Genomic DNA, 22,185 nt, shown 5'->3' on the forward strand with positions numbered 1-22,185 from the left:
CATAAAATTATTTTCCTTTCCTCTCCCTGTTGCTCTCACAATAATGAGAATGCTCAGTGCACCCGACGGCGTTCCACTGCCGATAACGGTAGTCAATGTGAGGACGACAGAGACTTCCATGAATTCTCCTCTCTTGCGTGCGTCCCCAAGTAAGACCATAGGGAGCTACCAAAGACGATAGCGTCACGCCGGACCCTCTCCAAATCTCACGCTGGAGTTGATTTCTCGTTCAACAGCTCCCGGAGTTTTCCGCCGACCTCACCGATCTGATGTGTGTTGACGCGGTGCGCGTACGCTCGAAGGCCTTGCTCTTCTCTGTCACTCTCTAAGCACTCATGGAAGGAGGAGTTCATGAGGTGGATGGGTCCGCTTTCAGAGAGTGCTTCTCTCTGGTGTGGAGAAATCCGTATGTGCTTCGGCTGGCGTTTTCTGCAGGAATTGGTGGTCTGCTCTTTGGTTATGATACTGGTAAATCTCTCTTTCCTTTTTGGTAGGTGATGTTTTCATGTTTAATTATTGTCATTAATCTTGAAGCTAAAATGTTTAATAATCTAATCCAAGGGAAGCATCATCTAATTCCTGACCCGATGAATGATTTATGAACGCAAACAAACATCAGACTAATTAGGTTGCGCCTTGGGATTTTGCAACAAAAACAAGCAATAAAGAAGGGTAAAAGATAAAAGAATGGATAATGATGCAGGGAAAGAGGAAATAGAATCATTTGTTTCTGACCCCTTTTCTTTAACTGCTCTGAGAACAATGACCTTCTTGTTGTCCTCATTTCTCTGTCACGGATTTGGGCGACTGTGTTCTCCTTTTATTTATGCTGTTCATCCTCTGTTGGTACCTCAATGTTGATGTTAAGACACAGTAAAACTGTGCAGAACATATATACAAAGTGCCAACCTAGTTCTTCACAAGCTATCTTGAATATGAGTATAGAACTCCCAAAGCTGGTTTTCTCTGCATAAACATCGGTGTTGATTGATTGAAGATTCACCTAATCTGCTGACACACTTGAATGAAGCAATTCGCTAAGCTGTTGAGATAGAGATGTTTGTTTAGCAGAACATGATTTTATAGACTGCACATAACATACTCGAATAATCAAGCTTCGAATGATGCTTTCGGATAAATGAATCCATGAGAAAAGAAGGTGTCTTATTCCTTTGGGTCAACATGCAGATGATGAGACAAAGCTGATTGCTAACATATTAATTGAGTCCATGGCATCTGCTCCTAATCCTTTGGGTCAACTGTCCTGACTGATTGGGCTGGTTTTCTAATTTGATGATGGACACATGCTGTCTTTTGTAACTGATTATAAGATTCAGCAACTTATTATTCTTGTTTATGGTCTCCTCTTTAAGGTGTGATTTCTGGAGCATTGCTTTACATTCGCGACGACTTCCCTTCGGTGGATAAGAAGACATGGTTACAGGTGATGAGCCACCTCTTGAACATGCTTTACTGGAATTGTAATTTTCCTTTACCGCACTTGTGAAAATGGATTACTATGTGATAAGGTTATCAGAATGTTAGCTGATAAGAGAAGAACCTTTTTGATGGAATATTTGAACTCTGCATCGACCACATCATCATCATCATATTTGAACTCTTCCAACTTTCTTCGAAATTTGTCCTCCAGCAATTACTTCTTTTGTATTCTGCACCGATCAATAAAATGATACTTTATCTACTTCAACAAACTGTGGTTTACTAAATTTTCATGGTGATGAAACATACAGGAGAGCATTGTGAGCACTGCAGTTGCAGGGGCAATCATAGGAGCAGCAATTGGTGGATGGATGAACGACCGTTTTGGAAGGAAGACCACGATATTGGTCGCCGACTTCCTTTTTTTTGCAGGTGCTGTGATCATGGCATCTGCTCCTAATCCTGCACTCCTAATTGTAGGTCGTGTATTTGTTGGCCTCGGAGTGGGGATGGCTTCAATGACATCCCCTCTTTACATATCAGAAGCCTCACCGGCAAGAATCCGAGGAGCACTGGTCAGCACCAATGGCTTCCTCATCACAGGGGGTCAATTCCTCTCCTATCTCATCAACCTAGCCTTCACAAAGGTAAAAAAAAAAACACTAAGATGAACACTAGAATGTCAAATGTCATAAGAAGATATGTTATATCTGATCTTTATGTTTGAAAACCAATCTCCATTCTAAGTATGTGCTCCGAGAAGGAAGCTTGCAAGCAAGAATTTGGGTTCTCTATGGCCAAAAGAGATTTGCATCTAACCGATGATCACTTGTTTTCAGGCACCTGGAACATGGAGATGGATGCTTGGAGTTGCTGCACTTCCTGCTCTAACACAATTTATATTGATGCTGTTCCTTCCTGAATCACCTCGATGGCTTTATAGAAAGGTGATTAAGTTTCCTCAATATATGTATATGTGTATGTATGAATAGAAGAATAATTAGAAACCGTTCTTTCAGAGAATGGAAGAAGAAGCTGAAGCCATACTGAGAAAGATATATCCAGCAAATGAGGTCGAAGGAGAGGTCCAAGCCTTGAAAGAATCGGTTGAAGCTGAGATCCAGGCAGAAGGATCATCCGAGAAGATTAACCTCATCAAGCTGCTGAAAACTAAGACAGTAAGGCGCGGTCTTGTGGCGGGAGTAGGACTGCAGGTGTTTCAGCAGTTTGTGGGCATCAACACTGTCATGTACTACAGTCCCACCATAGTTCAATTAGCTGGCTTCGCGTCGAACCAGACAGCGCTTGCACTCTCACTGGTGACATCCGGTCTCAATGCCTTGGGATCCATCGTCAGTATTTACTTCATAGACAGGACAGGGAGGAAGAAGCTTCTGATCATCAGCTTGTGCGGTGTTGTTCTTTCTCTCGGTGTTCTATCGGCTGTCTTCCATGAGACAACTTCTCACTCACCTAGTATTAGTAGACAGGAAACAGCTCATTTTGCAGCCTACAGCTGCCCAGCTTATCAGTCTGCTTCGGCTACTGGTTGGGACTGCATGAAATGCTTGAAAGCATCGTCTCCGGACTGTGGATTTTGTGCTGCTGCTGCCGATAAGGTCAGTAACTCTCATCAAGCATGATTTCTGAGTTCATATTGTACTAAAAATAATTATCTGATGCACCATCTCTATCTACTACTGCTTCTCGCAATTGCAGCTATATCCTGGAGCATGTTGGATCTCCAATTCAACGGTGAAGGATCTGTGCCATGGCGAGAACAGGCTATGGTACACAAGAGGATGCCCGAGCCGATTTGGATGGCTAGCTCTGATCGGCTTGGCACTATATATCATCTTCTTTTCACCAGGGATGGGGACTGTGCCATGGATTGTGAACTCTGAGATATATCCTCTAAGATTCAGAGGAGTCTGTGGGGGAATTGCTGCGACTGCAAATTGGATATCCAATCTGATCGTGGCGCAATCATTTCTGTCGCTAACCGACGCAATTGGGGCCTCATGGACCTTCCTGATCTTTGGTGTGATATCGGTAATCGCTTTGTTCTTTGTGCTGATTTGTGTGCCGGAGACAAAGGGACTGCCGATCGAGGAGGTGGAGAAGATGCTGGAACACAGGGCTGCTCGTTTCAGGTTCTGGAGAAAGGAAACAGATGATGATGGAAAAGATTCAAATGTGACAGTGTAGAATGATTTAGTGTCTGATACCTGTACTCATCGGAACAGATGCTATGACAAACACTCAATATTTCGTTGCTCTTGATTTTGTCTTTGAACATTCCATAGAAGAAAGCTTACAAGCTTCGGTTTATGCTTGTAATACTAGGCCTGTTATCGACAAGAAACTTGCTGAGAGAACAAAAAAGAGTCATCATTGATTATAAAACCAGGGCAAATCTGAATTAAGCAGACAATAGTTTCACTGGAAGGAGACTCTGGGATCACAACTAGTACAGTATTGAAATTTTGGGGATCAGGATCATGTAATCTTGTTATAAGAGAATGGTTGCATCCATTCCTCATTGTTCCATCACATAGGTTCTTGAAGTCCAACCAAGGAGAGATTTTAAGTACGAAAAATAGCAGCAACTGTGATGCAAGTTTGGAGTGGGCATCACTGAACTGTAATAAATGAAGCCTCAGTGGATCAATTTCCCACTGATGAATATGCCAAGATGACACCCAAATAATACTTGACAGCACATGGAAAAGTAGTATAGTAAGAATCTTTAACTTGCATGATTCATTTTCACAAGAAAACCATGAGAGTGATGCTGGGTAAAGATATGACCCACAATTAGATTTGCATCTGATTACCAAACACAATGTAGGTTCTATTATCCAATGGAAAGATCATCGAAAGACGAACTTAAGTTATCCAGAGGATCCCTAAACAGAAGTATGACATCCCATGAAAGTTGGATACTCAGGCTATGTGTTCAGCCAAAGTTAGAATCTTGACATGCTTCTTCTTCCTAAGCTCATGAGGCACCGGCCCATAAATGCGGGTACCAATTGGTTCTCCCTGCTTGTTCACGAGGACTACTGCATTATCATCAAACCTGATCTCACTGCCATCGCAGCGACTCCTCTGCATGGCAGCACGCACCACTACACCGTAAACCACATCTCCCTTCTTTACTTTACCATGAGGTTGTGCTTCCTTTACTGATGCAATTATGGTGTCACCCAGTCGTGCTCCTCTCCTTCCTTTCAAAGCTTGTATGCACATGACACGTTTTGCACCAGAGTTGTCCACCACTTTGAGCCTTGTCCTCATCTGTATGAATGTTCTTTGTTGCTGCAATGACAAACAGCAGTTTCAGCTTTTCTTAATTTGTCCATTATTCATCCACAACAAACTGTTTCTTCTTTTCTTGAATTCTTAAATTTATTATAATATAAGTTTGGAATAACTGGGGTGTGCAGAAATTTTCAAGCAAACTAAATTTTGGGGATCGAGAGAATTGTTTCAGTTCAGTAAGGAAAAAAAATCAAAACTATAGACTACAAAAATCTTGAAGTACATTATAAAGAAAGTTTGCCCGCAAATTATTTAGAGAAGAAATAATTGCCATAAACCATCTGTTTATCACAAAAAACCGCCGTGCCTTCTTATTAGTCAGAGGCCTCCCACTATTTAGAAAGGAAAAATGAGATACATCTAATATGAAAATGATATTATAAACCGTTCACTGGTTAAGTACTATCATCATCTCCACCCTATCTCTTCATGCTTAGCCTTCATAAAAGTCAAAATTGATTGGAATGGCGGGTATATGGTGTGGTGAGGATGGGTGGGAGGTGGATGGTAAAACTGCAGAGGTAGGATGGCATTGAAAGTGGTGGCATCAGCAGACACGGAGTGGAAAAAGATGGTTCGGTGACAAAGGCAGTGTTGGTGGTACCAGAGAAGAAGCTACAGTAACTGTAGAGGCCATGGTGACACAAAAAATTGTAAATTTGCTATGTTGGTGTCACTACTCACTACAGTTCCTGCAATGGTAGTGGATGGCAGTGGAGGAGATGGTGGCGGTGTTAAATTATAATAGAGGTCAATAAAATAGATAAATGAGTTGACAAATAATGGTGGAAGTGCAAACAGAGGATGAAGCAGATGAAGAGCTGAGAGAAAATGCATAACGACCAATTTAATATTTAGGCCAAACAATTTATAGCATAACTTGAAGGAGTGGAATATTCAATGATTAGCCAATCCAGCATTATTTACACAATCAGATAGAAGAGACCTCATGTCAAGTTGAATGGACAAGCTTTATTTTAGTCACAGATACGACCGACAGGGGTCTTCTACAGTCAGGAGATGTGGCAGGGTGCTTGCAGATTCATTTTTACTGCAATGTTTTGTTTTGGAGTATAGAGTCTGGTAGTAAGTGGGAACCCTCTCCAATCCAGCTCTCACAAGCTTAACAGAAGGAAAGACAAGTCTCTACTATCAACCTGGCAAACTACATTAGCTATCATCATTGGGCATATCCATTAACCAAAAATTGAAGAGCAAAATTGGACTTAACAACTTAGATGAAAAGACAGCAATGCAGTAGTACCTGAAGGAAAAGATACTGGTAACTCAGATTTGTCATCATCTCATGAGGTGCTTTTGCTCCTGACAAATCATGGCCGAAGCTCCGAATCAAAGATCGTCCAACTACATCGATGTGACACATGTTAGGACAATCACAAAAAAGGTTTTAAACACCAACCCCATACCAGTTTTGATGATCTATTATATCAGTACAATACCAATATACTGGACAATACATCAACCTATACCATCTGACACCATTATATTAAATAATATAGAATAAATGGTATATGAACCAGTCTTCATCTATAAGTTTCAATATGAATACTTGGTTGTACTAGTGAACATTGGTCTGAACATAGTGCTCTGATCGGTATCTAAAAAGTTGATTGTATGTATCAAAATTAAAAAGAAAGTGAAGAAGCTTGTTTAACAATGCATGATATGTTATAGACAATATCAATATTGACTCTTCATTGTTTCTACGCATGAAATCTTGATAAAATTAAAATGGCAGGTTCAATAGGAGTTCTTTAGGTGCACCGTGCAACCATGGTACAACATAATATAGTCAATTTGGTTAAGATTGCGGATGACGATAAATGCTACACTGATGGAAGTTCATATTAGATAATAATATAATTGAAATGTTATAAGTAAATAAAAGAAGGCAAAACAAGGAAATAAACAAACAGAAAATACACAAAGTTATGTATCACCTTTTGTATATCGGCTACTACATTCAAGAAGATCATAATGCCAGAATAAGTTACTTCCTTATACTTTTCCTTCATATAAAGGTTCAAAGCTACAAATAATATATATTGAATGGTTCGAGAGAGATACCTAACAAAATGACAATTAATTTTGAATCTTAAATCTGGACTTTGAAATAAAGAGTGGCACCGAAACATTGATTACAAAAGGGTTCGGCCGGACATTTGAAAGATGAACCCATTACAATCATCAATGTGTATCTACGTTCTTCTAATCGTTCACGTAAATGCATCAGCGTCTCGAGTATGCCCATTTGGGTACACTGATAGGCAAACAAATCTCATCTTATAAGTCCATGCAACACTAAACATACACATGACCACCAGAAAACATAGGACAACAGCAATTAGAATCAAACAGAATCAGTAGCACGGACCTGTGGACAGTTTCGAAGAGAGGAACGCGCTCATTGGCTCCAACAAGTAAAGCAACGAGGAAAAAGGAGACTTGTTGCTTCACCCTGTAAAGCAGGAACGAAGCGAAGGCATCACAACTCGAAGATAGAGATGCCTACAAATGTCCGCAATAGTAAAACAGACCAAGGGTTTCTAACTCCACCCACCGCCACCGCCCGGGAGCGGAGCTAACAGAGATCCCGCCGCCGCCACCAACGCGTAGCGATGAAGGAGGCCGTATAAGTGCGATTTTTAGGAGTAGGGTTGCTTCGGCTGATCGGGTACGGATCCATATATGAATGGGATATCGGATTCGAATCCGAACGATATAGAGGAAGGAGCCGTGCAAACAAGCGTGGCCCAATCAATGTGAACAGGACTTTGTGTTGGGCTTAAAATATATGCCTCAAAATTCGTAAAATAAGTCGATTTGTTTACTTTTATATATATATATATATATATATATATATATATATATATATATATATGCAACCTTAAAATTTCTTTATAGCTTAAATAAATCCAAAAAAGAACGAGTTTGAAGTTTATCATGGATTATCAATTAGTAGTGTAGCTCAGCATTTAATAAATAAAAAATAATATTATAATATCTTAATTAATTGTATATTGAAAATGAATAAGATTTAAAATTACGTGATATACTGCTACTAATTTCAACTTAGATATTTTGATCAGTGGTTTAAATCAAACGAAATTGATAAGTCAGTTAACTCATTAAATCCAGATCGTAACTCGACGTCAACAAAAATAATAATAACATTCTTAAATAAATCTTACTTATAAAAAATGAATAAATATTTTTTTTATATAATATCTAAATTATCGTACAATAGTATCCAAATTATCTTTTTTTATGTTTTACCTTCTCATCAAGACTTTTGAGATCGATGATATGCTTATAAGAATAAATTTTGATTCATCAAGAATTCTGAAAACACTCATTAATTCTAAAATACAAGAGAAGGTACCAAGTTCAGAGATTTCCATGAAAGCCAGGGAGCAGCATCAACCAACAGTCAATGTCCTCACTGCTCTCTCTGCAGCAAATAGCAACCGGTGGTACCTACCATCTCATGCAGTGCAAGAACTGGGGGCTCAGCGCTGCGAGGGCTGCTGTTGTTCGTTCACTCCACTGCAGAGTTAACGGTGGAGACCTCACAACAGGAAGGGGACGATGGCCACAACCAGCAACAGGCGGGCCAAGGAGTTGCAGTCGTTTCTTAATTGATCGCCGGTGGCCCGAGCAATGGTGATCAAAGATGGGGGACACACAAAGTCGCATTGTCTGTGCTCCTCTCTCACCTGCATCATCACTATTCTTGCCCACGCCACTCCACTGGTATGACAATAATGATCTCATGGAAAGCACAAGTAATTAGAAAATATTTTCATCTCTAATTCCTTAAATTCCACTTTAAATCATTTTGATCTCCTAAACACACTTTGAATAGTATAAAAAAAAGATCTAATGTCTTCACCAAATTATATTAATAATGAAATTGATTCTAACACCTTAAGAAGGTATTTGAATCTCACCAAAGAACCTGCTATCATTTCATTTGTACCCAAAGACAATCAATTTCTGCACAATAATAACTCCAATGAGACAATTCCTTGTGTTCATATGCTCATCCACTTGTCTTAAATGAATGATAGGTTATAAAAGCTCTTGCATTATGTATGTTTAGTTATATATCACTTTCAAGAAAACATTACATATTAGTGGAAAGACTTTGTCTTGTTCTTGAATGAATGATGATCTTATCTGTCAAAGTTGGATTCTATGTATTCTTGAGGCCATAACATTTGAGGATATATAGAGATTTCTTGCATGCTGGACTTACTCCAGCACTGTGACAAAACATCCTTCAATGATCGTAATATATTTTACCAATTAAGAAGTCAGTCAAACAAAAACAAAACCATTTGGTGATACTTTTGCAGTCAAAAATCTATTCTTTTGTCATACTTAGAGAGGCATTTACAGTGATAATAGTATGTCATCTTAGATGATACATTATACTTCATTCATTATAAGGAAAACAAAAGTTCAATTAATTTTCTTGGACAAGAAGAAATCTGCAGAAAAAGAAGAACTCCCAACATCAGCCAAAAAAATAAAAGAAAGATTTCCAAGCAGTAAGCATCAAACTTTATCTTCTTTTTTACTAATTTATTATTATCACAATTTTATTATAACATGTAAGTCTACAAGTGTAACATCAATGTTAAATGATGAGTAATCAATCATAAGGCTGTAAACAGAGCCATGGGGGAAGCACCATAATTATGATATCAAGGAATAATTAATTAGACTTCACAGGTCCTTTTTCTTCTTCCACTCATCCCTTAACAAATAGATATATCTATATATGGTATAATTTCTTTTGTCATTAATGCATTAATGTGCACAGTATTAATGTCCACTTGTTTTACTGTTAGCCAAATATACACTCACTGTAGTAAGAAAACATTATATTAATGGAGTCCCCTCTTTATATTTTTCTCATTAATTTTCTGTTTATTAAGCCCATCCCACCCCTCCCTGCCTTCTCATTATTGCTTCACTAAACAATCTTCAGAAAATGTATCTTACCAATTTACGTTAACCCATTGTTCACCTGCCCTATGAATGGACAAAGAATTGGGTCCCGCAGTGGTCGTCGCGGCAGGCAGCGGTGCGGGTAGTGAGTTCAATTAAGAGAAGGACAATTTCGTAAATACGATTAAGCTCAGTTATTGCACCGTCCCAACAGACACCGATGAAACAGTAAGAGAATCCAACGAGAAGAGAACACGTCTGCGAGTTTTGAAGATTTCGACAGTGTTGACGAGATGTGGTTTGGCGAACGGGTGTTTGGTGTCGTAACAGCACACGGAAGGCGGGCAGGGTGCGGGCGGAAAGGTAATTAGATAGATGACGAGGGGTAAATGGGAAGGAAAAGTCCATTGTATAAAAGGAGGAGAGAGAGAGAGAGAGGGAGAGGGAAAAGAGGGGACGGCGGTGTGTCTCGACCTTTCCCGATAAGCTCGACCATTGCTCGAATGGGAACGCCTAGGGTTTCGATCCACGAGCTTTCTCGCCAATCTCTTCCTCCCTCCCTCGCTATCTGGATTAAACTAGGATTTCTCCGCAAAAGAAATTTATAATCTCCCATCTTTCTCCGGCCTTTCTTCCTTGTTCCCCGATTCCCCTAACTCTACCACTAGCTCCTACTCTTGTTGCTGCAGCTGTTACTGCTATTCGTTCACCGTCGCTGTCGCTCTTCTTGCGCACCGAGGAAATTGCGGGGGGAGACGAAGAGATCGAGGACCAGTAATGGCGGATTGTTGTCCGAAGCGGGCGTAGCACCTCGACGAAGATTTTGCTGTCGTCTCATTCGGAGGAGAGGAGAGGCAGAGGCTGGAGGGCGGCATTTGCGGAAGGAGCTGTTTGGCGCGTCGGTCTTGACGAGAACTGGAGGAATGCACATCGATCGGGGCTCGTCTGCTTCGAATCCGGAGTAAAGGATCGATTTTGGGGGTGGGATTCTCTTGTGCTTGGAGATCGAGTGGGTAGATCTGGAATGCGGAGGCATTAAATCGTCGCTAGGTGAGATTTTCTCGGAGAAACGAGATATTCATGAGTAATACGGATTATTTGTCGCTGAGATTTCGGTCGAGTTTGTTGTCTGAGAAAGCTTTCGTTTTTTTCTTCGCTTTGCGTTTGCTTGTTTTGTGTCTGGTTCGGCTTCGTCTTTAAAGCAGCTGCTAGGATTAAAGGTGCTGCTGTCTTTTGGTTCGTGGATTTATGTCTACTCTCTTAATAACCCGTCAGAATTCGGTGTCTTATACTGCCCTCGTCACAGACGTTGCTGCTGTAGCTGCTGCCTTCATGTCGTTGTGCTGATTTCTAGCCACCCGACGAGCCAGCGCGAGTAGCGGGAAGAAAGAGGGGGAAAAGGAAGCCAAGAACAGCTGATCGCCGCTGCCAGAAAAAAAGCAAAGGCTCCGAGCTGACTTGTCCGGCCACCTACTTTGTCTACAGGTCTCGCATTTCCTCTCCATTCTTTGTTTTCTGGTCTCCTATCCTTGCTGCTGTACTGCGGTTGTGAACTCGCCATGAATGCTGAAGGACGGCCTTCTGCTAACTCCCAGAAACCCTAAGTCCCGGAGTTGCCATAGCCCCTCAGTCTCGCCCACACCCACCACACTCCACTTGCAGGAAGGAGATCGAGGGGTAGATATAATAAGGAGTGGCCGATCACGCGATAAAGATCCTATCTTTGTACCCAGGAGAGGCATGAGAGCAAGATGGAATTGGAGGAGAACGACCACGCTTCCAAGAGGTCCCGGATGATGTGCAACGGCAGTCAGGCGGCCAAGATAGGGCGCAAGCAGCTCGCGAGGGACGACGACGAGGACGGAGAGAAGAGGAAGGGCGAAGGAGGGGCTGATGCCAACCGCATCGGGTCCTGGCAGCATTACCCGTCGTCAAGGATCTTTCGGGTCTCGCGAGCCTCCGGCGGCAAGGACCGGCACAGCAAGGTCTACACCGCGAAGGGCCTCCGCGATCGGAGGGTCCGTCTCTCCGTCTCCACCGCCATTCAGTTCTATGACCTCCAGGACCGCCTTGGCTGCGACCAGCCGAGCAAGGCCATCGAGTGGCTAATCAAAGCCGCTGCGGCCGCCATCAACGAGCTTCCTCCGCTCGATGGCTTCCTAAAGCCACCGCACCCTAGCGGGGAAGAGATCATGGAGATCAATCCAGATGTTGAGTGTAGCTACAATCAGCATCAACAACAGCAGCATCAGTCGAGCAAGTCGGGCTGCAGCAGCACCTCGGAGATCAGCAAAGGCTCGGTTCTGTCACTCTCACAGTCAGAGAGCCGCATCAAGGCCAGAGAGCGAGCACGAGAACGAACTGCGAAGGACAAGGCGAAAGATAGAGACGACAGTGGCCCCATTGTGGCGTCCCATCACCAGAACCAGAACCCGAACCCGTACCCGAACCCTCAGACCCCCTCCTTAACTACTACCTTCACGGAGCTTCTTACTGGTGGCGGCAGCGTCCGCAATAATTCCAACGTAACCGCTGCCGTTGCAGGCCAGAACTCCGACCGCAGTTGCATTCAGAAGCAAATCTCCACAGCGGATTACTTCGTCCAAGCTGGTCTCTTTGCTCAGCCGCAAAAGAGTCACCAGCTGCCGTCGAGTTTTCCCTCCCAATCCCACTTTGGGAACAGATCCCCGATGGGAATGTTGCCATTCAACATAGCTGCCACTGGCCACCATCCCGAAATGCAGCAGTTATTCTTACAGGACCATGTCTTCCCCGTCTCGGCAGTGGCAGCGTCAGGGGATTACAATCTCAACTTCTCAATTTCTTCGGGAATTGCAGGTTTCAGTAGGGGGACCCTTCAGTCCAATTCACCAGCTCAGATGCCTCAGCAGCACCATCACAGTCACAACAATCTACCGAGGCTCTCTTCTACCGTTGACGGATCGAACCTGCAGTTCTTCTTCGGTTCTGCCGCTGGTTCGGCTGCAGCCGCCACCAGCGCAGAGAATCAATTTCCGGCAGGGATGGACGGCGGCCTGCAGCTCTGCTATGGGGATGGCTATCGGCATTCAGACCTCAAGGGGAAAGGGAAGAGATGAGTTAATCAGAAAAAAAGATGCCATTTTGTGCATACTCCATTGCTGGTAAGAAGTTCTTCCTGCTTCTTTCCTTGCTATCTAAAAGATTACATTTTTTATCTATTTTTTAATCAAATGATCTTGTCTGCTTGCTACTTAGTCTTTTTTCTTTTTTTTTTATTCTTCCGGACAACTTTTTGGATTTTGGTGTGTTATTGTCTTCCGGTCCCTTAATGGGATCCTGAATTGAGGATTACCGTTCTCGAGGTTGCATGTCTCAATTTGATTTCCTTAGCTTTTATAACCTAAGGATGCACACCTTTGAAAGGGCTTCAATGGTGGATCGACAGGTGGCCATGCCGGGATTTTATAGCATTCTGTAGGTGTGTCTCATTTTGTTTGGCTAGACCAAGTGTCAAAAGGTTAGGAGTAATAAAGTTGGAACCCCATTAAAGAGTAGTCTTGTTGATGCCGGCCATTCGTATAACATCTACTGTAGCCCGACACTTTTGTAGTATGAGTTTGCACTGCACCTGTACTTGCTGTTTCCTTGCCTATTGGACCCTGTGAACCGGATTCAAAAGTTGGTACTCGGACATAGAAGTTGCCGAATGCCTTCATGCACGAGAATGATAAGATCTCATGCTTTGATGGTTGTTATCTGCGAAAGTACATTTATGCTTGTTGGAAGCTCGATGTTATATTGGTTATGTGAAAGGAAACCAACACATACTTTTTTAGGCTTCAATGGTGATAATATCTAAGCATTAAAAAGTTTGGACAAGGAGAAAAATCGTCTTAGTCCTGTTGAGAGAAGTTCTGAAAAAATAATAATGTTAACTTCTACCTCAAACAGGCTTATACTACAACTAGGAGACATGAAGGTATATTCTATCTGTAAAGTCCGAGTTGGAGAGTGATTAGATGGTATCAGTGGTAAGATTATTGCGTGATAATGGTCTGACAATAAGAGAAAGAAACTACCTAATGGGTTCCAGGTAAGTGATTGAAACTTTTTGTACTTTCACTTGCTATATATTTCTTTCTCTTCTATATTAGAGTTTTTTTTTTTTTTCACATTCACTTTTTGAGTTTCAGTTCCTCAACATTTCCAATTTAAAAGCAGAAAAAAAATATTAAGTATGAAAAAATGACATTAGAACCAAAAGAAAAGGATATTTTTATTCACATTTCCTCCAATAAAATACTTCGTTTAAGATAGAATGAATATATTCTGATAAGTTTGATTTACATTATCAGATTCTGATGAGATTAATTGAAAATACTATTTAAGCTCCTATGGTTTTTTCGTGTTTAAAATAACTCATACATATTAAAAAATATAGCATATAAGTTCATCTCGTCAAATTTGAGTTAACAGACGTTAGAGTCTGTTTACGTGACATGTTGATATATAATAAACTATTCATATAATGATATGTATAATTTAAGTAAAATTTTTTTTTTAACTCTTGTGGTTTTGATCATAGACCACTTAAGTTCTTATGGTTTTGTTTATATCTAAAATAATCTTTACATTTTTAAAAACATAGCATATAAGTCCCTCCCATCAGGTTGAGTTGACAGATATTAGAGCCTGTTTACATGGCATGTTAACTCATAATAAACCATTAATATAATAACACATGTAATTTAAATTAAAAAAATTGAGACCATCATCAATAGCGGAAGGAGGTGTCGTCGTGCAAGCGACCACCAGTAGCAGCATCGAGTCACTGCAGCCTAGTAGGACATCATACGCACGCAACCTCTCACATGCTTACGATAAGCTCAGGAGCTTCCGGTCCTACCTCAGGTGGATATGCATTGACCAGTCCAATTCAAGGTATACAATGGTCTCCTGATCCCTCTTCCTCCTCTTGGGTATCTTCGTCCCTATCTGTCATGGCCTTAGCTGGAATTGCCTAAGGCGTGAGGCACAATTGCAGTCAAGACGCGTACTTAGCTTGCGTTGCCTAAGTCGCGCTTCGCCCTTGCGATATTGCTCCGTAAAGATCAGCCCACTTGCAACCTCTCGTAGGTCCCGAAGGACCTGTAAAAGAGAAAGTTGATTAGTTCGAAAGAACGAGCGACGGACATGTCCCGACGTCTCACGAAATGGGGAAGCTTTACAAGCAATTCAGCGAGCACCTTGCGTGCACAAGAGAAAAGAGGTAGAGGGGAAAAACAAGGAGTTTAGAAGATTGAACGAACAGCTACAAGTCCACAAACAGTTGGTCACCGGGTGCTGGGCACGATAACAAGTTCCCGTCAAGGTAACGTGCGAACTTGCGAAAGGTTGTTCAATGCCCGAGACTATACCGAAGCCCCATCCAGCCTTGTGCCACCCGGGGGGGTCCAAGGGGCTGAGATGGCTGATGTTTTGATGAGCGGAAGCGGACTGCAGAAAACAGCCTGTGGTACACGAAAACAGAGCTATTTTGGGGTTGTTTTGCTCGGTTCCGTGAGCGGTCGCTTTGTAGCGCTGCAACTTGTTCGAATTTACATTTTTATAAGCAAAATGACTCAAAACCAAGGCAAAACATACTGCCAAGTAGCTGTACATATAGATGAGAGCGACGAACGGTTCGTTGAACGGAGTTGTTGCGGGTGCGTGACGACTGTTCGTGATATATCGCCTCTCATTTCATCCTCTCCTGTGTCCCCCACCCATTGCGTCTACGATGTGGTGGTTTGACTCTCTCTTTCCTTTGCTTTCGGCCTCTCCTACCTCCACCTCTTCGCCTTCGTTCGTCACTATGGCCTCTGCCGCTTCCTCTTCCTTGATAAGATAGACTTTTTTCTAAACTTAAATTATACATGTTATTATATTAATAATTTATTATGAGTCAGTATGTCACATAAGTAGATTCTAACGTCCGTCAACTCAGAGTTGATGGGAGAGACTTATATATTATGTTTTAAAAAATGTGGGTTATTTTAGACATAAACAAAAACATAAGGGCTTAATTGGTGTATGACCAAAACTACAGGAGCTAAAATAGATTTATTTTTTAAAATTAAATTACATATATCATTATATTAGAAGTTTATTATGAGTCAGCATGACACGTAAGTAGAATTTAATGTTTGTTAACTCAGAATTGATGAGAGGGATTTATATATTACGCTTTTAAAAATATAGGGATTATTTTAGACGCAAGTAAACTATAAGAGATTAAGTGGTCTACGACCAAAATCACATGTGTTAAAATGAATCTTAACCCATTAAATTATCTAGTTACGAAAGGTAAGATATTGTATTTATATATCAACTCTGAATCCTTTTGTGCTTCCAGTATACTTCGCTTTATCCTTTTTCTTATCCCTTCTAAGATTTTAATGATGTTTACTTCATTGACTTACCCACATTGCACTCTATATTTCCACAGAGAAAGCATGTGCGGATGCCTTAAGTGGCAGCAATTCCTGAAATTTTTTGATCATATTCAATTGTGCTTCATTGAGACTTCATCACTTTTCATGTACGAATTCACAATTCATGACATTTTGTTGGTAAGATTTTGATCATATTCATGTGAAACTTCTGCTTCACCGAGACTTCATCAGTTTTCATGTACGAATTTCGGATTGGTTTCCGCCATTCATCTTGTTTTTCTCTTCCCCAGGTCATTTACATAACCATGTCGACGTTACTCCCGTGAATTTGCTAAGGTGATTTAAGTTTGCGGAACGACCTTCTGTTTGTTTCAAGAATAAAATTTACAAGTGTATTTGCTGTTGGCTCCATCTTGATGGTGAATCATCAAGGATTTTTGCTCTCATCGTGCTTCTAGATATTAATTTCTCTCGCTGGACTTTGCATACGGCTGTTAAATCTCAAAGTAGAAAACTCCCATTACGTTTTATTTTGTATTTTGTTGACTATCACTTGCACTGACAGTTGATATAGCTGTTAGTTTCATCTACCTACTATCTTGGAATCCATTTATGTGGGACTTTGACTTATCTAAACCGAGTGCCAATACATTTCAAGCCAAGGAGCAAGTTAAGTTTACAAGTTCATCCTTCATAGATAAAGTTATAGAGCTTAAACTTTGGATTTCTTCTTAGTGAATGCTATTTCAATTGTTAATTCATTGCACTAAACCATCCATTATGGAGACTGATACTCTTCCAGTGATGAATAATCTGTAAAACCTCAGAGATACTAATACCCTTTACATTTCGAGACCAGTGACAACAGGAAGCACCATGTTTAATGTTAGGGCTACAATTTAGAAGCTAAAAACCTTGATCTGGGTTCCCATTCTTGGCTTACACCATTGTTGGCTTCCTGTGAACAAAGATGCTTACATTCAGATGCCATTACTGATCACTGATTCACAGATTTTGTGGCTCTACACTATTCACTTGTGTTCTCTAGTCTATAGACTTTGACTCCTGATGTTAATTACATGCTTCAGGAGTTGCAATAAAATATTAATATACTAATAGTAGTTTTTTTTATTTATTTTCAAATTCTGCAGCAGTTAGATTTAATGGTTGTTGATGGTAACATGTTTTTCTAATATCATGAATGAAACCACAGCCAAGCTCATATTTCTTTATACTAGATTCCAGTTGAAGTCAGATGAAGATATGTCATGCCCTATAACTGTCTACATAGATATATATAGTTTATTGTGTTCTACGCCTAGATGATACTAACAAGCACATAGATGGATGATGCAGGAAAGCAACGACTGCAAAGCATGGAAATGGCACCTTTCCTGGAATATTGTTTGCAGCAAGGACTCCAGTAGAACTGTGGTCAAAATCAGAATTGCTTTGTTCTTTGTTCTCATCAATTGCATTCATATCATGTGTGAGACAGTTCTATCATTGTGTGATTGCAGAGTGAAACCTGGTTATGTAATGGTAAACAATCCATCTTTATTGCTTGCTTGTGGATAAGACACCATTTAAGCAGATGGAGGCCCTTTCAGTGTGGTCTTTGTTCATTCACAGGGAAGCTACTCATGTGCCATCTGAAACACGAAAAATGCCAGCCATGAAAGGTATGTATGTGTTGCTCAGAGTAATAAAATGTGCAGATTATATTTCATCTTTATAGATGTTCTACACTCTGCATCAATTTGCTGTGTCTGAATGTTACTGGTTCAACAATTATGCTTGTGTGTGTATGATGATCCCATGAGGAGACTTCCTCGACAATTACATTCTCAATAGATATGTCAACTAGAAACCTCTCATAATATGCAGAATTAGAGTTCATGCAAGATAAAATGATTTCTTTTCGGCTGCCTTCTGTGCATAAAAAAAGACGGCGATGTTCGACAAGCATCTATGTTAATGTGAGAAATGCAGCAAATATAGCAAATTAGTGAATTAAACTGATTAGAGATACAATTCATACCAGAATACTGAACACTGAATGATACACAACATTTGTCAAACCACATAGTAAATGGAATTGAACATTGAAATGCAAAGTTATGAGATGATTCACACATGCTATTAACACATACATTGTACTTTGAAGCAGACATACACATTTCTCTAATAGTTGCTTCCTACCTCATAAAAAGGAAACCCTAATTTGCCAAAGATAAAACCAAAAACGGCAAAGGCAATTCCCTGTCTATCTGACAGATTAACAGTGCTGAACCTGAGACTACCTTCCTGAACAGTCTTATAAAACAGCTTGTGCAGTCTTTCAAAAGCCTTCGCAAGCAGTGCAATATATCCAAGTAAAGCATCCCCAGCATTCCAATTTGAGAAATATAAGATTTTAATCATTCCAATAAATAGCCATAGGAACATCATTTGACATTGAAAATGTAATTAAACAGACGATTTGCTGAGAAAATAATGCACACAACACCCATTGAGAAGTGGAGCTTAAAATAATGCACACAACACCCATTGAGAAGTGGAGCTTAAAAATCAATTAGGCACAGCGTTTGACGTATTAGTAACATAAATGAGTCGAAGGTCATCGACATGAGCACGCTAAAGTTACAATAAATCCATTATTGGATGTTACAGTCAACCATTCATGATTTAAAAAATGTACAAGCTATGACGAAGATTACACATAATAACCATCATAAATGCCTTTACTCATGGAACAAGTCAAAAAAGAGAGGAACATGTTGTATGTCACTTACGAAGAAATCTGGCTTTGCTGCTCAATATTTGTGTTGTATAGTCACTGGATTAGAAGATGAGTTAACAAGTATCAATTCATATGAAGGGTCCAAACTATTCTCCGGTTGCCTTTAACATATTTAATATCCGTCCTCTATGGGGCATCATAATCCATAAACCTAAAAATTCCACAAGAAGACATGTTAAATATTCATGTTTACCATAGAATTATGATATAAAAGCAATTCATAAATATTACAGTTGAAACTGCTAATAAGTAACTGCTTTAATTTTCCTATTCTTAAATACAAATTGAAATAATTAAGTCTTCGTATAGCCAGATATATATCTGATGCCAATGACGAGAAGAACAATGACACTTTAAGAGAGGTAACATATCAAAAGTTGTTGCTAGATATAACCTCTTACTGGCTTGATCTACAGAATCATGTAAGTCGCCAATACCACAAAAGGCTTATAAATAAGCTTACATTTATAAAGTCGATATTGCATAGTCATTCGTCTATTATTGATCCAAATCATCCAAAATATTCTTAGAAAGTGTACACTGGTTGATGACTCAAAAATATTCTTAAAATCGTCAACATGCTTTTGTGTTATCAAACCAATCAAATGGCGGATCGACTAGATAAATGACCTAGGGTGATGATTAATGATTCCCTGAAGCAGCTTCATATGATCCACATATACATTCCTATGAGATTCTGTTTGCTAAGGTTTTGAGCTGGAGCTGGATAATCTTACTTTACAAGGCACAAATAACTAATGCAATTCAAGAACGACACATAAAAGCATTACATCATTCAAAGAAAATAAGCTTTCAAAAAATTTGAAGATTTGTAATTAGCTACGCAGATGCGCTATATGGTCCAAACTTAATCTCAGGAACATATGTTCAAGCAATAAAATAAAAATAACCAATACCAAGGAGAACGATGTACGATCAGCAGCACCAGATAGGTTCATATTAACTCTAATTTCTATATGTGTTTTAATAAGATAGCCAATTGTTTCTTGTTTATAAATAAAAAATACAAATCATTATGCAGGTTTCCCATAAACAAACATTCCTTTTCCTTCATCTTATCGGCTATGAACAATAAACAAGGTAGATTGCAGCAGTAGGTTCCCCCAAGCAGTAAGCAGACATCTGACCTAAATTATTTCCATAACAATCATATAACTTGGATTCAAAGACAAACTTCAACATGGAGAGCTCCATTACATGAGCAGGATTCGATTTTTACCTCTAAAGGCTGAATTATGTTGCAGTTCTTTCAGACTCAGAAGGAATTCATCTCAAGGCTGTGAGTCTTCCTTTTCATTAGCATCCTAATTGCCGTCTGGTATGGCTCTTCAAATGTATCTGAGACCCAGCAACCATCAGAGAAACCGATGGATTGACCAACAACACCACCGACGGCCTCCCCCATCCGCTCCTCACTTGGTCTGATTGCCAACAATGTTGCACCCTTCAACACCATCTCACCGGGCAACTCCAGCTGGTGTGCATACCACAGGCGCATATTTAGTGCTGGCAGAAGCGTCCGGTGTGAGCTCCCGGAAGACATCACTGGCTTCGTTCGTAGTTCTTGTAGCTGCCGGCGGTCCAGTGTCAGCAACCCCTGCCCATCAGCATCTGTCAGATCTAATCTCTCTAAGGTCTCGTTGTCGGCCACGATCGGATGGAGAAGGTAATGCCGCGCGGAAGCGGCAATCAGTGAGCTGATAGTCCACACGACCCTGCGTTTCAAGCTCCCATCGGCGTAGAACGATTCCGGGATGTTCCCGCAATCATCACCACCACAAGCGTCCTGGAAACTAGGATTTGGGTCAGGTTCTGAGGATTTGGCGGACATCGAGCACGAGGAGACTACGGAGGAGGCACCGAGGATAACGCAGCTTTCGAGGGTGCATCCAAAGTCGGCCTTCCACTTCAGGAGGACGCCGTCGTCGACGCCGAGCTCGCCGTAGGGTAGCTCGATGCGGAGGCGTCGGATTTCCTTAAAGTTCTTCAGGACCTCAGTCGGGGAATGGTGAGAGACGTCGGGAGACGAAGACGAAAACCACCCTGACTTCCTGGCGACGGCATCCGCGCAGGAGGCGGGGGAGAGCATTTGGCAGAGAGCCTCAAGGGGCTTGACGAGGCCGCCGAGGACGAAGCGAGCAAAGTGGGAGAAGACGCTGTGGGGCTTGTCGAAACCGCCGCCGGGCGCCGCGGGGGAGGGGTCGTCCGAGATGACGCAGTCGACGCGGACAACGACGTCATCGACGAGGGGGACTAGGTCGTGGAAACGGCGGTACACGGCGCAGCAACGCCCCAAGGTCTTGACATCGCCAATCCGGTTAAAGATCACAAGCAACACCGAGTCCGGCAACCGGTCGAAATGGTCAATCCCCTCCTCCTCCACTGCTGGATCCCAGCGGAGCGGCCGCAACCCGTCCGGATCCGCCGCTCCTACGGCGCCAGAGGACATATTATCCAAAAAATAATCCGACAGCAATGGATCAAAAAGCAGGCCCAAATCCTCGAAAACACTAGAAAGGCGCAATCTTTGGAGACAATCCGAGCGATTACAGCAGAACCCAAACTCCACCTCTGGAAGCACCCAAATTTGGAGCGCGACGGGGGAGAAGAAGAGTCTGCGAAAGCTTCGTCTTCCTTCTGCCAAATAAGCCTAAATAAAAGAACTCAAAGATAACAGTGGATAGAAGTGGATAAGAAAGGCAACTAATCCACACCTAATCCCAAATATTCTGACAATTATCTTTATGGATTAACAATAATTCAACTGCTTCCTTTCATCTCCCTATGTCTCTATTATTAATTAATTATACATTTAATTAAATGCTGCAGCTGGCAGTTTCCATGTTGACCGTGTCGGTCAACTCGTCTGACTTCGAAGCACACCCACGTTGACCGCGGACACGATCGACATCCAATTCAATCGCAAAGAACGCGCAACGTTGAATGAAGTTTATATTCTCATGTATTTTCCATATATATATATATATATCATACATTAATATTTTTTATACACGATTGATACAAAGCATAATTATAATCGCAAATGTTGGAAATGATAATAATAAATTTTCTACCAATAAAATATGATTCTATATTTATATGAAAATTAATTTCTTGACATGATTAGGTTGCACCTATCGAGTACATATAACACGCATCTGATGTGGGTCGAGTCGCACTTGTATCCGATCAAATCAATGTCAT

At 41.0% G+C, this 22,185-nt stretch overlaps 4 protein-coding genes across 15 annotated transcripts; 2 read left to right on the plus strand and 2 right to left on the minus strand.

The window, feature by feature from the left end:
• Positions 1–66: 66 nt before the first annotated feature.
• On the plus strand, positions 67–3,723 carry LOC135612058 (probable inositol transporter 2). Its single transcript, XM_065107801.1, has 6 exons — positions 67–468; positions 1,374–1,444; positions 1,752–2,087; positions 2,280–2,387; positions 2,460–3,059; positions 3,160–3,723. Exons 1-6 carry the CDS (start codon positions 336–338, stop codon positions 3,646–3,648), a joined length of 1,737 nt encoding a protein of 578 aa, XP_064963873.1. The 5' UTR covers positions 67–335; the 3' UTR covers positions 3,649–3,723.
• A 443-nt stretch (positions 3,724–4,166) lies between these two features.
• Positions 4,167–7,460, minus strand: LOC135612060 (large ribosomal subunit protein uL14mz-like). Of its 3 annotated transcripts, none has more exons than XM_065107803.1 (4): positions 7,346–7,460; positions 7,160–7,243; positions 6,029–6,129; positions 4,167–4,761 (listed from the first exon to the last, which is right to left on the minus strand). In XM_065107803.1, exons 2-4 carry the CDS (start codon positions 7,191–7,193, stop codon positions 4,387–4,389), a joined length of 510 nt encoding a protein of 169 aa, XP_064963875.1. In that variant the 5' UTR covers positions 7,194–7,243; positions 7,346–7,460; the 3' UTR covers positions 4,167–4,386. The 3 variants fall into 3 exon arrangements, with proteins under 3 accessions (XP_064963875.1, XP_064963874.1, XP_064963876.1); XM_065107802.1 differs by having other exon boundaries at positions 7,323–7,459; XM_065107804.1 differs by lacking the exon at positions 7,346–7,460 and having other exon boundaries at positions 7,160–7,316.
• A 2,708-nt stretch (positions 7,461–10,168) lies between these two features.
• Positions 10,169–17,750, plus strand: LOC135585191 (transcription factor PCF6-like). Of its 9 annotated transcripts, none has more exons than XR_010486736.1 (7): positions 10,169–10,791; positions 11,048–11,226; positions 11,337–12,884; positions 13,675–13,816; positions 16,211–16,334; positions 16,448–16,493; positions 17,501–17,750. XR_010486736.1 is itself a non-coding variant. In XM_065107807.1 (4 exons), exon 3 carries the CDS (start codon positions 11,493–11,495, stop codon positions 12,837–12,839), a length of 1,347 nt encoding a protein of 448 aa, XP_064963879.1. In that variant the 5' UTR covers positions 10,169–10,791; positions 11,048–11,226; positions 11,337–11,492; the 3' UTR covers positions 12,840–12,884; positions 17,501–17,750. The 9 variants fall into 9 exon arrangements, 3 of the variants coding, with proteins under 3 accessions (XP_064963879.1, XP_064963878.1, XP_009399019.2); XR_010486735.1 differs by having other exon boundaries at positions 17,514–17,750; XR_010486737.1 differs by lacking the exon at positions 13,675–13,816 and having other exon boundaries at positions 17,514–17,750.
• LOC103983528 (F-box protein At5g46170) lies at positions 17,588–21,629 on the minus strand. 2 transcript variants are annotated; one of them, XR_671572.3, is made up of 3 exons: positions 20,201–21,629; positions 18,953–19,111; positions 17,588–17,809 (listed from the first exon to the last, which is right to left on the minus strand). XR_671572.3 is itself a non-coding variant. In XM_009400745.3 (2 exons), exon 1 carries the CDS (start codon positions 21,428–21,430, stop codon positions 20,237–20,239), a length of 1,194 nt encoding a protein of 397 aa, XP_009399020.2. In that variant the 5' UTR covers positions 21,431–21,629; the 3' UTR covers positions 18,708–19,111; positions 20,201–20,236. The 2 variants fall into 2 exon arrangements, 1 of the variants encoding a protein (XP_009399020.2); XM_009400745.3 differs by lacking the exon at positions 17,588–17,809 and having other exon boundaries at positions 18,708–19,111.
• Positions 21,630–22,185: the final 556 nt, after the last annotated feature.

Source organism: Musa acuminata, chromosome BXJ2-5 (assembly GCF_036884655.1).
Source record: "Musa acuminata AAA Group cultivar baxijiao chromosome BXJ2-5, Cavendish_Baxijiao_AAA, whole genome shotgun sequence".
Classification (NCBI taxonomy): Eukaryota; Viridiplantae; Streptophyta; class Magnoliopsida; order Zingiberales; family Musaceae; genus Musa; species Musa acuminata.

Bases quoted from the DNA above. Each gene is read 5' to 3' on its own strand.
- LOC103983528 (XM_009400745.3), bottom strand. From the start codon at position 21,430: ATGTCCTCTGGCGCCGTAGGAGCGGCGGATCCGGACGGGTTGCGGCCG.
- LOC135585191 (XM_065107807.1), top strand. From the start codon at position 11,493: ATGGAATTGGAGGAGAACGACCACGCTTCCAAGAGGTCCCGGATGATG.
- LOC135612060 (XM_065107803.1), bottom strand. From the start codon at position 7,193: ATGAGCGCGTTCCTCTCTTCGAAACTGTCCACAG. The intron at 6,130-7,159 runs GTCCGTGCTACT...ACATCGATGTAG, and splicing joins CTCTTCGAAACTGTCCACAG to TTGGACGATCTTTGATTCGG. The intron at 4,762-6,028 runs GTACTACTGCAT...TTGTCATTGCAG, and splicing joins ACCAGTATCTTTTCCTTCAG to CAACAAAGAACATTCATACA.
- LOC135612058 (XM_065107801.1), top strand. From the start codon at position 336: ATGGAAGGAGGAGTTCATGAGGTGGATGGGTCCGCTTTCAGAGAGTGC. The intron at 2,388-2,459 runs GTGATTAAGTTT...CCGTTCTTTCAG, and splicing joins CTCGATGGCTTTATAGAAAG to AGAATGGAAGAAGAAGCTGA. The intron at 3,060-3,159 runs GTCAGTAACTCT...TCGCAATTGCAG, and splicing joins GTGCTGCTGCTGCCGATAAG to CTATATCCTGGAGCATGTTG.